The 13,525-nt window shown below is 27.6% G+C and overlaps 1 protein-coding gene and 1 non-coding gene across 4 annotated transcripts in view; both read left to right on the forward strand.

The window, feature by feature from the left end:
• The window catches only part of LOC112593337 (synaptotagmin 1), a 37,823-nt gene that overhangs the window by 19,314 nt on the left and 4,984 nt on the right, over positions 1–13,525 (forward strand). For 2 of the 3 annotated variants that reach the window (XM_025337722.1, XM_025337723.1), the window contains exons 2-9: positions 5,365–5,580; positions 6,345–6,470; positions 6,576–6,718; positions 6,878–6,979; positions 7,068–7,262; positions 8,549–8,725; positions 12,397–12,514; positions 12,639–12,772. In XM_025337722.1, the coding sequence (XP_025193507.1) occupies positions 5,373–5,580; positions 6,345–6,470; positions 6,576–6,718; positions 6,878–6,979; positions 7,068–7,262; positions 8,549–8,725; positions 12,397–12,514; positions 12,639–12,772 (1,203 nt within the window). In that variant the 5' untranslated portion in view covers positions 5,365–5,372. The remainder of the gene's footprint in view (positions 1–5,364; positions 5,581–6,344; positions 6,471–6,575; positions 6,719–6,877; positions 6,980–7,067; positions 7,263–8,548; positions 8,726–12,396; positions 12,515–12,638; positions 12,773–13,525) is intronic. The other variant, XM_025337724.1, reaches the window with a different exon arrangement.
• Positions 4,098–4,170, forward strand: Trnaf-gaa. The gene has a single exon. It is a non-coding gene; the product is annotated as a tRNA-Phe (tRNA).

The raw sequence follows: 13,525 nt of genomic DNA on the forward strand, positions 1-13,525 counted from the left end.
CAATTTACCCCCTAGCTACTGGTGTCTATCATTATATTCGTTAATTGTTTATAAGGAAGCTAAAACTCTAAAACATAAATTTTCTTGATCTTTAAAACTATTTTCTTAAGACATTGCAGATTCACAAATATCAGACACACAGATATACATGTATATCTGTATCAATTAAAGTGATTTGAAAGTTATTTTTCAAGGCTTTCTCTAAAGACATATAATATAATTATTCTTTCATATCTAAGCTCTGCGTTACTAGCAAACTTTGAACCACTATCGTACAGGATATCAGTTGACAGATCCCAAAATTCCGAAAATTCAACTTCCCCTCGTGTATACCGATTAAACATTGCTCACGTATGTCCTCTATAATAAAAGATATTTGTAATATTATATTTGACGGATATGCAGCGACTCTCAAATCTGAATTTGTGCATAAATTATTATATTTATAATGTTTAGGTAACACATAAGCTTAATACAATTGAACAACATTAATGCCAACTAAGGCTCTATCTATTATAATTTTATGACTCGTGTGCTTTCTCTTTCTCTCTCACTCTCCCGAACATGTTTGTATTCATACTGCAGTCCGTAAATTACGCGCACGCACTTTGGTACTCCCTGCTGCTTGTATATGTATATAAAATTATACAACGAGGTTTATCGATTTCGACCCACCGCACCAAACGACGACAAGCACACACTTTACACTCACGTAGGTACCTATACATAATATATAAACGGTTTGTATATAATGTAGCAGTATGCCCGCGTGTACACAACTACACATAATATTGTAAAAATTACATGTACTAACTAACAACGGCAAAAAACGAGTAACTGTATAATATATGGCGCGCGTTCTAATAGATTATTCGTGTATATATTACGTGGAAGAAAGAGTTTTTCTAACCCTTGTAAAAAATCCCCCGTCCGTTTTAATCTAATTGGCGTTTATACGGATGATTTTTCAACGTCACCCGGAAACGTCCTTATCCCTTAACATATATAGGACTTTATTGATTCTCCGGATATCCGCCTCAGACATAATTTATGCAACTGTGCCTACTATGTACTATCACAGATATCTACTAGTATACTTAGCGTGTTTCGATGGATATATTTTAACATGCATATCATTTAAGACATGTACATACCTATACAGTATACCCTATACAGGTACCCTCTTAAATCCAAACATCGATCAAAGATCTGATTAAAATTGTCACATGTCTTCGAAATCCGTAATATCTACATATTTAGTTTGTAACATCTAAGAGAATAACGCGATGTACAGTACAAATATAGTTATGCAAATATCTACATGAACATAACAGTAAAAATAGAATAAATATCGATCATTAATATCAATTCAGATATTTCTTAATTAAATATAATATTAATATACTAATAAAACATTGGTACGAATTGTAATAGGTATAACCGATATGTATTAACAAGACAAAAATAACAAATGACCAACACTGCTAACAGTGAATCTATTATAATATATCTAAATATATATATATATATATGTATGAATGTCTGCATGTGTGTGTGTGTGTGTGTGTGTTTGTGTGTGTTTATACACTACTTAGGCTCTATATAACTGAATTACTGAAGACAATTTGTTACAAATCAAAATAAAAGATGTAGATGGATACTTTTATTATCTACATTATCCATAACTTAAATAATAATTAATAAATTATCGACATTGTCGTGAAAGTGTAAGTTAATTAGTACAAAAAAAAGAATAAAATAGACTGTATTGATTAAGAGAAGGCAGTGTTGTACCAATAAGCCACATAGATACTATTTTTATACTACGACTTTGTTGTCGAAAAACTTAACATTAAAAAGTCAACAAGTACGTATCAATATAGTTTTAGTCAGACTCTGGACTCGACACTCACGTTACCCAATATATTATACTTATATACATACTATAAAGTCAGTGATGCTATTTAAAGACATGAGCATCGCAGGACCCATTTCTCCGCTAGGAATTATTTAGAACAATACGTCATGTTTTCATTGCAACTATACTCGTAGCGCTAATGTATTAGCCCAAAGTTGAGCTGGAATAATAATCGAACGCGAAAAAAAAAATGAACGCGGCAATTTCAACAGTCAAAACACGGTATTATTATGCAATATTATTTTGTTCATTTATATCACGTAATACCCGTCAATCAGGATTGGTAATAATAATTTGGATTTGCACAGATAACGGTTTTTTTTTTTTTTTTTTATATCATTGTATTGATTTGCATAGCAAATTGAAATAACATCGAAATGATACGGAGATGGATAAAACAGTTAAATACACATGATAATAATAAATCAATGAATATTAATTCATCAATGTAGACCTGTGCTTTATACATACGTATATGATATATTATAGTAATCAGAATACATGTATTATCGTTATCTGAGATCAATACATTTCGTGACAAAAACCCACCACGATCATAACTTTATCATAGTAGGTAGCTGGTAGGTAGTTATATATTATTATACCCTATGCCATAATATACTGTATAAATATTAATAAATAGTATTTGTATTGTCGTAAATAAATCGATAGGCTTATATATATTATGTATTAATATTTAATAATAGTATATCACTCATAATATATTATGAAACAATTATCACTATATCTTTGCATTTTCCGTCGCACATCGCACGTTTTTACGTATATCAAGCACAATAATATGTATGTTAACATAATAAGTACGTACACTTATCCAGTTACATTACACAGATCAGGAACAAATTCAGATGAATGGAAGGTGTACTCTGTACTCCTGTCAGATTTCCACTATAAATCTCCAAGATTAAATAAATTACTGTTTGAATTTTAAATTATGCTAACGTTAAAGATATGATTCAATACCTACCATCGATATTTGTAATTTATAAAAATTAGGTACCTATATTTAAATAAAATTCTTTTGCTTTTTGCAAAAAAAAAAAATCGTGATTTATCAATAGAGCTTAAAATTAGTAAGTGTAAAGTTAAATTTAAATAATGTAGGTAATTAAATTTCTTTTGTTATATTAATGTATATATAATATATATTATAATATGTATATATGGATAAAATACTAAATTATAAAAATAATATTATAAGACGGCAATATTTATGAATCATATTTAGGTATAATATTTTAATAAAATAGCTGGTCATACCTACAAGTATAATTTAGTATCTATAATACATAATATATAACTATTGGCTATTTATAACATGTTATAAATTATATTGTTTAAATTAAATGGTAATAGATTTATATTACTCCTAATTAGTTATCAAGAATCATTAATTAATTTAATGTTCCTGATTTTTTTTTTTTTTTTTAATTTTTATAAATAGTAAACACTATGAACATATTTTATTCTTACGCACCAAATATGCATCAAATCAATAACAAAAAGTTAAATTTTAAGATATCAAATATGACTATGTTGATTTAACATTTTTTCGTTTATATTTTATTGCAAAATAAAGACATTATTATTATTATTATTATTATTGTTACTAAATAACTTAAAAGTGCTATAATTACCTATATAAGATGAAATAATCATCAAAATGCACTTCCCATTACGGTAACTCTAAAAAGATCAATTATAATACCTATATATATATTATATATAACTGTAGGTACAAGCAGACAAAATTATTGACTAATATAAATTGAATGTGCTTTTGTTTAGTACATACCTAATTAATAATTGAATAGCTTTATTTATATAATAAATATAGCCTATATCTAGGTTGTAACTGTTGTAAGTATTATTGTATTTGTTCAAGATTAAGTACCTACTATAATTTAATACACATAAGTTAACTTACCAAGTATAAGAATAAGTAGGTATTAAGCAATAGGAAGATAAGTACCTACCCTAGGAATAGAACTACATATACACAAGTTATAAGTAAATGGAGTCCCAATAAAAATAAATAATGTATTTTCTATATAATAGTATCTATAGGCTATAATACTTATTTCGATTTTATTCTGAACTGTCTAGTATGTAATATGTAGTTGTTAAAATGGACTCAAAACGAAGCTTTTGTCATCAAGCCGAAATAGCTCAGTTGGGAGAGCGTTAGACTGAAGATCTAAAGGTCCCTGGTTCGATCCCTGGTTTCGGCAGCAAATTTTTTGATTTTTTTTTCATAGTTTTTTTTTTCAAAACAACTTATTGTCATGTCGATGATTGTAATTATCTCTTTAATAAATAAAATCTTATTGATCTGGTTCATTTAATTACTGTTAACAAATTATATTTTTAATTAATTTTTATACAATAACAATGACTAATTAGAATAATGTAAATATTTTTAAATTTAATATTTTTATTTGATGACTAGATATTTCAAACAATTTTTACTAATATTTCAGAATAGATAAAATAAATAAAATATTTTTTAATAATTGTTAAATGTAAATAAATTGAATAGTAACTTACCAAGAAAACTCGCCTCCATAAGCAGTTTATGACAGTAAAAATAATCTTCAATACTTTTATATATAAATATTATATTAAACTTAAACATTATGGATGGAAAAGAGAGGTTTTAAGTTATTTAACAAAAATAAAAGATATGATAAAAACTGATCATTACAAAATTCGTATCTACTTATTAAAAATTAAAAATATTTACTATCTATTTGTACTACGATACTACGAATATACAATAAGCAAATTCGTTGTTGAAATGAATATAAAACATGCTTGTATAAATTAAGAGAAACTCTTGTGATACTACTTTAAATAGTATTCGGGGTTTGGTTTAAATTTCATTTTATTTTATTTTGTGAAGAAGAGACCACTTGACCAATTTCTCTTGGAACAACGAATGATTAGGATTACCCACCTCCTGGTGATGTTGTAATAGATTTTGTGGGATTTTAAACATTTTTAGTAAAAAAATTTCATAGTAACCGGATATGAATGCTTAAATGTTGTAGAGGTGCTGGTGTAGCATGTGGTTATTAATGAAACAAGGAACGTTAGCTATGAGACGAAAATTGTGGAATAAAATAATTGAAATAATTTTAAGTTGGATGTTTTGGTAGACACTCAAAGTAGAATGAAATGTAGGTCGAATTTAATAATATCATTGAAAAACTGTATATTATATCGAATATCGATTCTGCCTTGTCGTCATCGTTGTAATATCACAATTATTACGAATAACAATAATAAAATATTTTTTTGTTTTTCGATATGGTAATACAATATTATAAGAATAATCTTTATTACATGGATACTGGTTAAATGCTTATTTTTATAAATTCTTCTTAATTTTTTTTTTTTTCATAACAACAATATTTACGTTACAGGATAAAATATGGCGCCCGTTGACAAGTCGACCGATGGATCCGATTCGGCCGACAAATCGGGCACAGCGTCACCTTCGATCAGCGAAAATAAGACAGCTGGAGGCACATCGGGCCAAGGACTCGACCAGTCTGCCAGACAGGGTACGCCTGTCCAAGATGGTGCGGGTTACGCCGATACGACAATGAGTTCCAAGCTAGAAAACGCAGACGTCTCAAGTAAGTACCTACACATCGAACACTTCCTACACGATACATCCTATACAAAACCATACAGCAACTTGTGCTGTGGTATTCAATAAAATAATAAATGGTGATATAACATTTCTTCTAATGTCTCAGCCGCTATTTTTCATCTCGCACAATTTATATTACTTTATTAAGACCCCATCAAATTTCAAATGGACCACCGTTTAAGAAATGTACCGAAAAATGATTTATTAATATTTTCAAAAAGCGCCTGTCGCTTACACGAATACTACCTTCTCTATTATCATTTATTATATTTCCATTCGTTCACGATTGATCCGTAAAAATGACTAAACATTATTTTCTAAATTATTAAACTCGTTTTACAGTTATAGGTACCTGTATAATACACGCGCATAATACATAATATTAAAAAAAAAAATGTCACAAAAGTACATGTCTTACATTTTGGCCATTTTGCGACGGGCCACTAATACCGAAGAGTCAGTTTATAAATGAACGGCTTTTGCGGAAATTTTTATTGCATGCTTTGATACATATATATTAGTGGATTCTTGGTCTCCTTAACAACCCCTTCCCAACCATCCACCACGCACACACGTGCCCGTGACAATGACACCGTAGCAAGGGTAAAATAGTCAAATAGACACAATAATATATTGCATTATTTAACTGTAAATTGGACAAGACAAAACGAATAAAATATATAAACAGATATGCTATAAAACAATATTATACTTAACTGATTTCACTGTAATTGTATTTATCTGCAGAAACTAAACTATCTGACAAAGATTTGAGGACGCCAAGCATACCGTTCATTACGTCCACGCCAAACACTTTGACTCCAACGGATAGTTCGGAAATGCCGCCATGGGCGTCTTGGTCTATAATAATAGGTCAGCAACAGTTTTCTGTAAATTAATACCAGCAAACTTAAATATTTTGTACAATAACTTCATTAATTTAATTATTTAAACTTATACGATATTATGTGTATATAGCGGTAGTATTACTAGCCGTCGGATTTGTGGGCTTTTGCATACACAGATTCTTCAGAAAACGAAGAACAAAAGATGGCAAAAAAGGAAAAGGAGTTGTCGATCTAAAAGCTGTCCAACTATTGGGTTCGGCTTACAAAGAAAAAGTAAGAATTTCTAAGCAAATTAAACATCGTAACTCTGATGATCGGTTTCAGTTTAATTAAATAAATGTATAAAAAATCTACTTTCAGTACATATTACAATAGGAAAACTTTTTTAACGAATTTTATATCATCGGAAGTTACAATTTCTACTATTTTTAGATACAACCAGACATGGAAGAATTGGCTGATAATGCGGAGGAAATCGCGGAAGAAGGAGACAGTACGAAGGACGAGAAAAAATTGGGAAGATTACAGTTCAAGGTATAATTACACAGTAATAATATGTCTATATGTCTGACTTCATTTCTAATCGGGTGACATGGGTAAAAAAATTATGTACGTGTGACAGATGGAATACGATTTCCAAGGCAATACTCTTTCCGTGACTGTGATCCAAGCGGAAGACTTACCTGCCCTGGACATGGGAGGTACTTCGGATCCGTACGTGAAAGTTTACTTATTACCGGACAAAAAGAAAAAATTCGAAACTAAAGTGCACAGAAAAACGCTGAATCCCGTTTTTAACGAAACATTCCAGTTCAAGGTACGCATTTTAATTTATTATTATTTTCTTAATTATCAGTTATGGGTTTATGACATGAACGTACCCAAAATCTAATATTAAATACCTGTACAGGCATAATCTGTTGAGTCAATTAGTCTAAATTGAGGGAAAGGACAAGGGTCTCTATCATTTGGTGGTGGAAAAATACGGTGAAATCCAAAAGTGCAAGTTCATTTTCCGCTTTTTTACCTTAGTATAGGATAAAATCACAAAAATAAATATTGTACCCGTTAGAATCGTTACACTTTAAGTTTGATTTAAAATTATTTATTATTAAACTAAATTATATATTTAAATTAAATATATACTATTTTTATAATTTAAAAATACATCAACAGTGGTCGAGTTCAGTTGAAATTTAGTATTATCGTATCGCATTTCATCGTAACGATTTACAGTGAAGGTTGATAATCGTTTAAGATAACTATACAATATATTATACAGTATAAACTTAAGTTAAATGGTATTTGACTGTGGGCTTCAAATTTCAAATTTAATATTAAGATACTCATTATAATATTATACTTCTAATATGTAATTTAAATTTCAAATTTATTAATTTATTTTATAATCACCAAAAGCTTAATATTAATAACTATATGATTTTAATAAAATACACTTTATTTTTGTAAAATTTATTTGCCATTATGGTTTGATTAAAAGGTATTTTTTTTGCGCTCAATGCTTATGGAATATTTATTTTTACGCTTCTAGCTTGCGTTTGGATCATATTTTGTGCTTTAGGGCTACAGTCGAGAAATTTATACATCGTTTCTACCCTCTTTTTTAAGCTCTATTTTATTGAATATTACAATAATTTATTTTTTTATTTTTTTTAATATTATTTTTTATCTGAATTTTCAATAGTTTTTTGTAATTACTAATTTATTGTTGAATTATTTATATTATAGGTAAATATACCTTATGTTTTGCTAATTTTTATACGATAATACTAACTTGATATATTTTTACTAATTATACAATTGTATACTTAATTCATAGACTACTATATTATAATATTCTCATTGATAGATTTATATTATTAGTTAATTAATTAAGGGGTCGAAGAATTTCATTTCCTTCTCACTATATTTTTAACTACAAATAGGTAAACAAAAGATACTCCAAAAGTTTGCTACTGCCTACCTACCTGTATAATATAAGCGCGTACAATGTTCGACATCGACATATTGCGTACATATATCATTGGGCTGCACATATTATTATATATTTATTTTATTTGTATTCCTTTCGTCATCCCACAGGGAATACCTTATGCAGATGCGATGAACAAGACCTTGGTGTTTGCCATTTTCGATTTTGACCGGTTCTCCAAGCACGATCAAATAGGAGAAGTAAAAGTTCCCTTGTGTCAGATTGATTTGGCCCAGACGATTGAAGAATGGAGAGAACTGCAGTCGGTCGAAGGAGAAGGAGGACAGGTCAGTAATAAAAAGCGATCGTGGCGAAGTTTTTATAAGAATCTATATTATATTTTAATTATAAGCTTTTCCTATATTATTATATTGTTCTTGTCCATAAGTAACATAATATTATTATTATTGTTATTATTACTATTTATTTGTCGTACTGATTGTATACACGGAAAAGTAACTTGTGATTTTTTTCATGATAAGAAAACTTCATCGAAATCATTTGAAGTATTTCTCCGTTTTTGAGTATTTCAGAACAAGACACTAATTTCTAACTACAAAATTTTAAAAGACAAATGATAATATTGTTACGATAATATTTTATTCCACTGTCAATCGGATCATTATAGCCAATTATTAGGTAAAACTTATGTGTAATTTCTCAAATCTACAGCGGACAGGAACAAATAACACTAATTCATGGCTATTTTCATATAATATAGATAATATTAGTTTTATTCTCTAACTCATGTTTATTTTATATTTAACTATTATTTGAATTTAATCCTTATTTTTATCTACTTAATTAATTCATTGGTTAATTTTGGGATCAGTGATTTTCGTATAAAACAAGCATGCAATACTTTTCTATTCTATATATTATTATATTATTACACACACATACACACACACACATGTATAATATGTACAATTATAAATTATTATTTATTAGATATATTATATGTGTGACTGTGTATGGTGTGTGGTATATGTATACAGGGTTTTTTTTTTAAGTGAACCGGCTATGTTTCAAAGAATATTTGTAATTTTTTTTTTATTATTATTTTTTTCTATACTATGCATTATTCTAATTTTTTTAGAGTATCTACTAAAACTAGAATAGTATATGGTTAAACGTTTCAAGTAAAATAAAACTAAAATACAGGTATTTCACAAACTATACATACAATTCTGATGTTTGGTTTAAAAAACACCCTGTAAATATATATTTATATATACACTTACATTTACATTATATATACCTATATATATTGTTGCAATATTTTATTTCTTCTTTACATCTACATTTTTTTCATATTATTATCTATTGTTGTTCGCAAGCATTGTATTTTGTTATTTTTTCTGTTTGTATTGTTTTGGTTTGAATACAAAAAATCGACCCGATTTTTTTGGAACACGGTGCACCACGAAAACCAACAATGTAAAAAATATATACTCACGTAAGTACGACGGCCTCCTCGGCCGAAATATAGCCCTGTGTCATACCAAAATGTGTGCTGTGTCTCGTGTTTTTGTGGTGTTCTGCTAATATTATGATTTTTTATTTATTATTATTTTTTTTTATATTTATATAAATATAATATTATATATACTACAGTTTTATATTTAAATCCTTTGTTTTCGATGTTCTAGGAATATATTTTTAGATATTCATGCGTTTGACAGTTTTTCTCGTTGAAAGAAAATGGACGTGACTTTTTCACGATTTTTCCCTCGTCAACGACTAGCGTTGACGTTATATTTAATTTTATTATTGTTGTGATCAAGTGTCGCAGACGCAGAATTGGTATCAATGGTCTAAAACTAAACGACCCTCCCCCTTTTCCCACACGCGAATGAACTTAATACAATTCATATCTATACACGCCGCCTTTAGTAATTATTCCTATCGAACCATTGTGTATCTTACCGCATATTTTAATTAACAATTAAATATCTACTTGGATAATAATTATAATTGTAAATATTTTTTGGCACAGATAAACACTAATACCTACTATAAAAAACCGTTAACACTTCTTGTTAAAAGTGAAACATCATGATTCATGGCATATTAAATATATATATATATATACCATGGTTATTAAGCTAACATAATAACTTATAATAGTATATTATTTCATGCTAATACATTTTTAAAAATTTGTTATTGTTATTTGCACGCATTTAAAATTCATAAAAAAGAACATCTCTAAGAATATTTTGCTATTCATGAGGTTCTTGTTTTTACACAAAAAAATGTATGACTTACTAACTAATTGTAAACATTGCTACAGTATTTGTCAAAATATTTCATTGAAAACATAAAATAAAAAAATTATCTTAAGATCGTATTTTAAAAACAATATTCATAACTTGATGTCAATAACTTAATTAAAAATTATACAAAGGTTTAAATTATTACTAATATCTATAAATAAAATAATAACAGCAAAATATTCTAACTCTTATTACTTGATAATTTTTGTTGACGTCACGTTTCAACCGTTTTGCAATGTTTAACTACGAGACGAATATTATAGTTTTCATTAGCTATGTTTTTATTTAATATAAATTATTATTGAATATTACGTCAATACCGTTATATCATTAAAGAGTGACATTCTGTTCCAACACAATGCGAAATAAACAATTTACATTTCAGTTATTATTCTATTCAAAACGCATATGAATCATGCGTGCATAAAGATCATTTAGTTATTTCATTAATTACTCATTAACAGAGTTGAAATATACACAATAGTTCGATATTATTAGGTAGATACATTTTTATCAAAAACCGACCGATATATTATATTAAAATTAATAATAAAAACTGTTCACAACGTGTTACTTGTAATATTAATGTATTTCCTTTGATACCAATGTCAAGTGTGAGCGAAACTATTTTATACAGTAGTTCTCTGGAAACATGCAAATTTTCACGTATATATTATTGTTGATCTAAAGGTTATGTTTTTGTACATAGACATTGAGTAACATTTACGTACAAAAACAACGGTATGATATTATTTTAGATTTAATTAGGTTCAGTGTATTAAATAATATTATTAGCATATATATTACATAGTATGTATAATTGTGTTGTAGGTATTTATTGGCGCTGAATATAATAATAATAAATAATAATAACTATATCACGGTATTACGTTAATTTTGTATAAATACGATGTTTTCATTAACGATAAAATATAAGTTAAACCATGCAAAAAATCAAAAGATAAACCTAGATGCTTCACTTTTTAGTTAATTAATTTTCTTGACAATCCAATTAAATGCAACTAATATTTTTTAAAAGTAAAAAAAAAACACAATTTTTTTTCGATGTTTCAATTTAAGAATATCACGTCATATACCAATGTTCAAACATCGACAGCGTATATCATTAATCGGAATTGAAAATAAATTGAAAAACATTCTTAGTATTTTATTATGAAACACCTTATATCATATTGACAAAACCTGGTCGCTAAACACCCAGGCACAATATAGGGTGTCTAGTATAATAAACGTAATATTATGTTCTATAAGGAGTAGCCTACAATACGTATTAAATTAACCTATAGTAAATATTATATTTTATTGTTGTTATACTAACATTACTGTTTTTATTATTATATTACATAGAGCAGTGGTGCTAGACCTTATATAGCGTAGAATGTCAAAACACTTAGGTATAGTGGTTACTTAGAATTTGAATATTTCAAAGTGTTATTTAAGACCTACAATAATAATAATTTAACATCATTAGATTCAAAATTCATATCTAGTGGCACAAATCATTTGGAACATGCTGTATTACCTAGTACAAGTTCCCGTGTAAAAAATCAATATTTTTTTTTTTTAGAAAATTGGATTATTTTTTTTTGTACCGATTCGAAAAATTATATCTACAAACATGCCTTAACATTAAAACTATTTGTTTTACCCTTTTCCAGGACAATAAGCTGGGAGACATTTGCTTCTCATTGCGTTACGTGCCCACTGCCGGAAAACTTACAGTGGTGATATTGGAAGCTAAAAACTTAAAGAAAATGGATGTTGGTGGACTCTCAGGTAATAATACGACAAAAATCATCGTCTAAAATTGTATCATACGATAAGTTTCCTATACTCACGTAGTTTTCACTGATCATTAATATGGCGTATGAATGTATAATAAAATATTGTTACTGTATAGATCCGTACGTGAAGATCGCATTAATGCAAAATGGGAAAAGGTTAAAGAAAAAGAAAACGAGTATAAAAAAATGTACCCTCAATCCATACTACAACGAGTCGTTCACATTCGAAGTGCCATTCGAACAGATACAAGTAAATACAATTTTAATTTTCAAAAATTATAATAATATAGTATTTTCGCATTGTAGATAAAAGATACAATGTAAAAAATAATAATAATACCTATACAATTTAAAATTGTATGAAAAAATGAAATGTGTGTAAATAGCATATTAATATTATATTTGTATATATAAACTAAACAAGATAAATTGTTATCTCGTTGATAATTTTATTAGTCTAAAGCTCTAGAACATAATTTAATATTCAATAAGCTAAAAATCTTAGTTACCTTAAAAAAAAATGGTAATTTTAACTGTCCCCTGATTTTAAATGTCAAAACTTCGTTGATTAAATCGATTTTATAATAAAACTTGATTTTTTTAAATTTGCCAAAAAAAAAAAATAAATAAGTTATTAAAATAATATATAACATAACAACCCATAGGACAGAAAGTGAGATTGTTGACTGACTTTTTAGTTTCCGTCGTAATTTTATAGCTATGCAAGCATACATTTTAATTATTTCTGAATTCACTTTTAAAGTTCAAGGTGACGCTATCCAAACAATTTATGAATTATTTGTATGACTAGTAGTTTAATATGAAAAAATAGCTCGCCAATATTTGATTTAAAGTATGAAATCAAAATCGAAATAGAAATTTTTATATTATTTATACAGTGTTTTGGTTATCCCTTAAATGATGGAAAGAATAAATACCTACGTGTGTATTTTTTTATATATATATATATACCTTAATTGCACGCGTTGTAATAAGCTTAATT

Source organism: Melanaphis sacchari, unplaced genomic scaffold (genome assembly GCF_002803265.2).
Source record: "Melanaphis sacchari strain LSU unplaced genomic scaffold, SCAv2.0 Contig1_pilon_pilon, whole genome shotgun sequence".
NCBI lineage: Eukaryota > Metazoa > Arthropoda > Insecta > Hemiptera > Aphididae > Melanaphis > Melanaphis sacchari.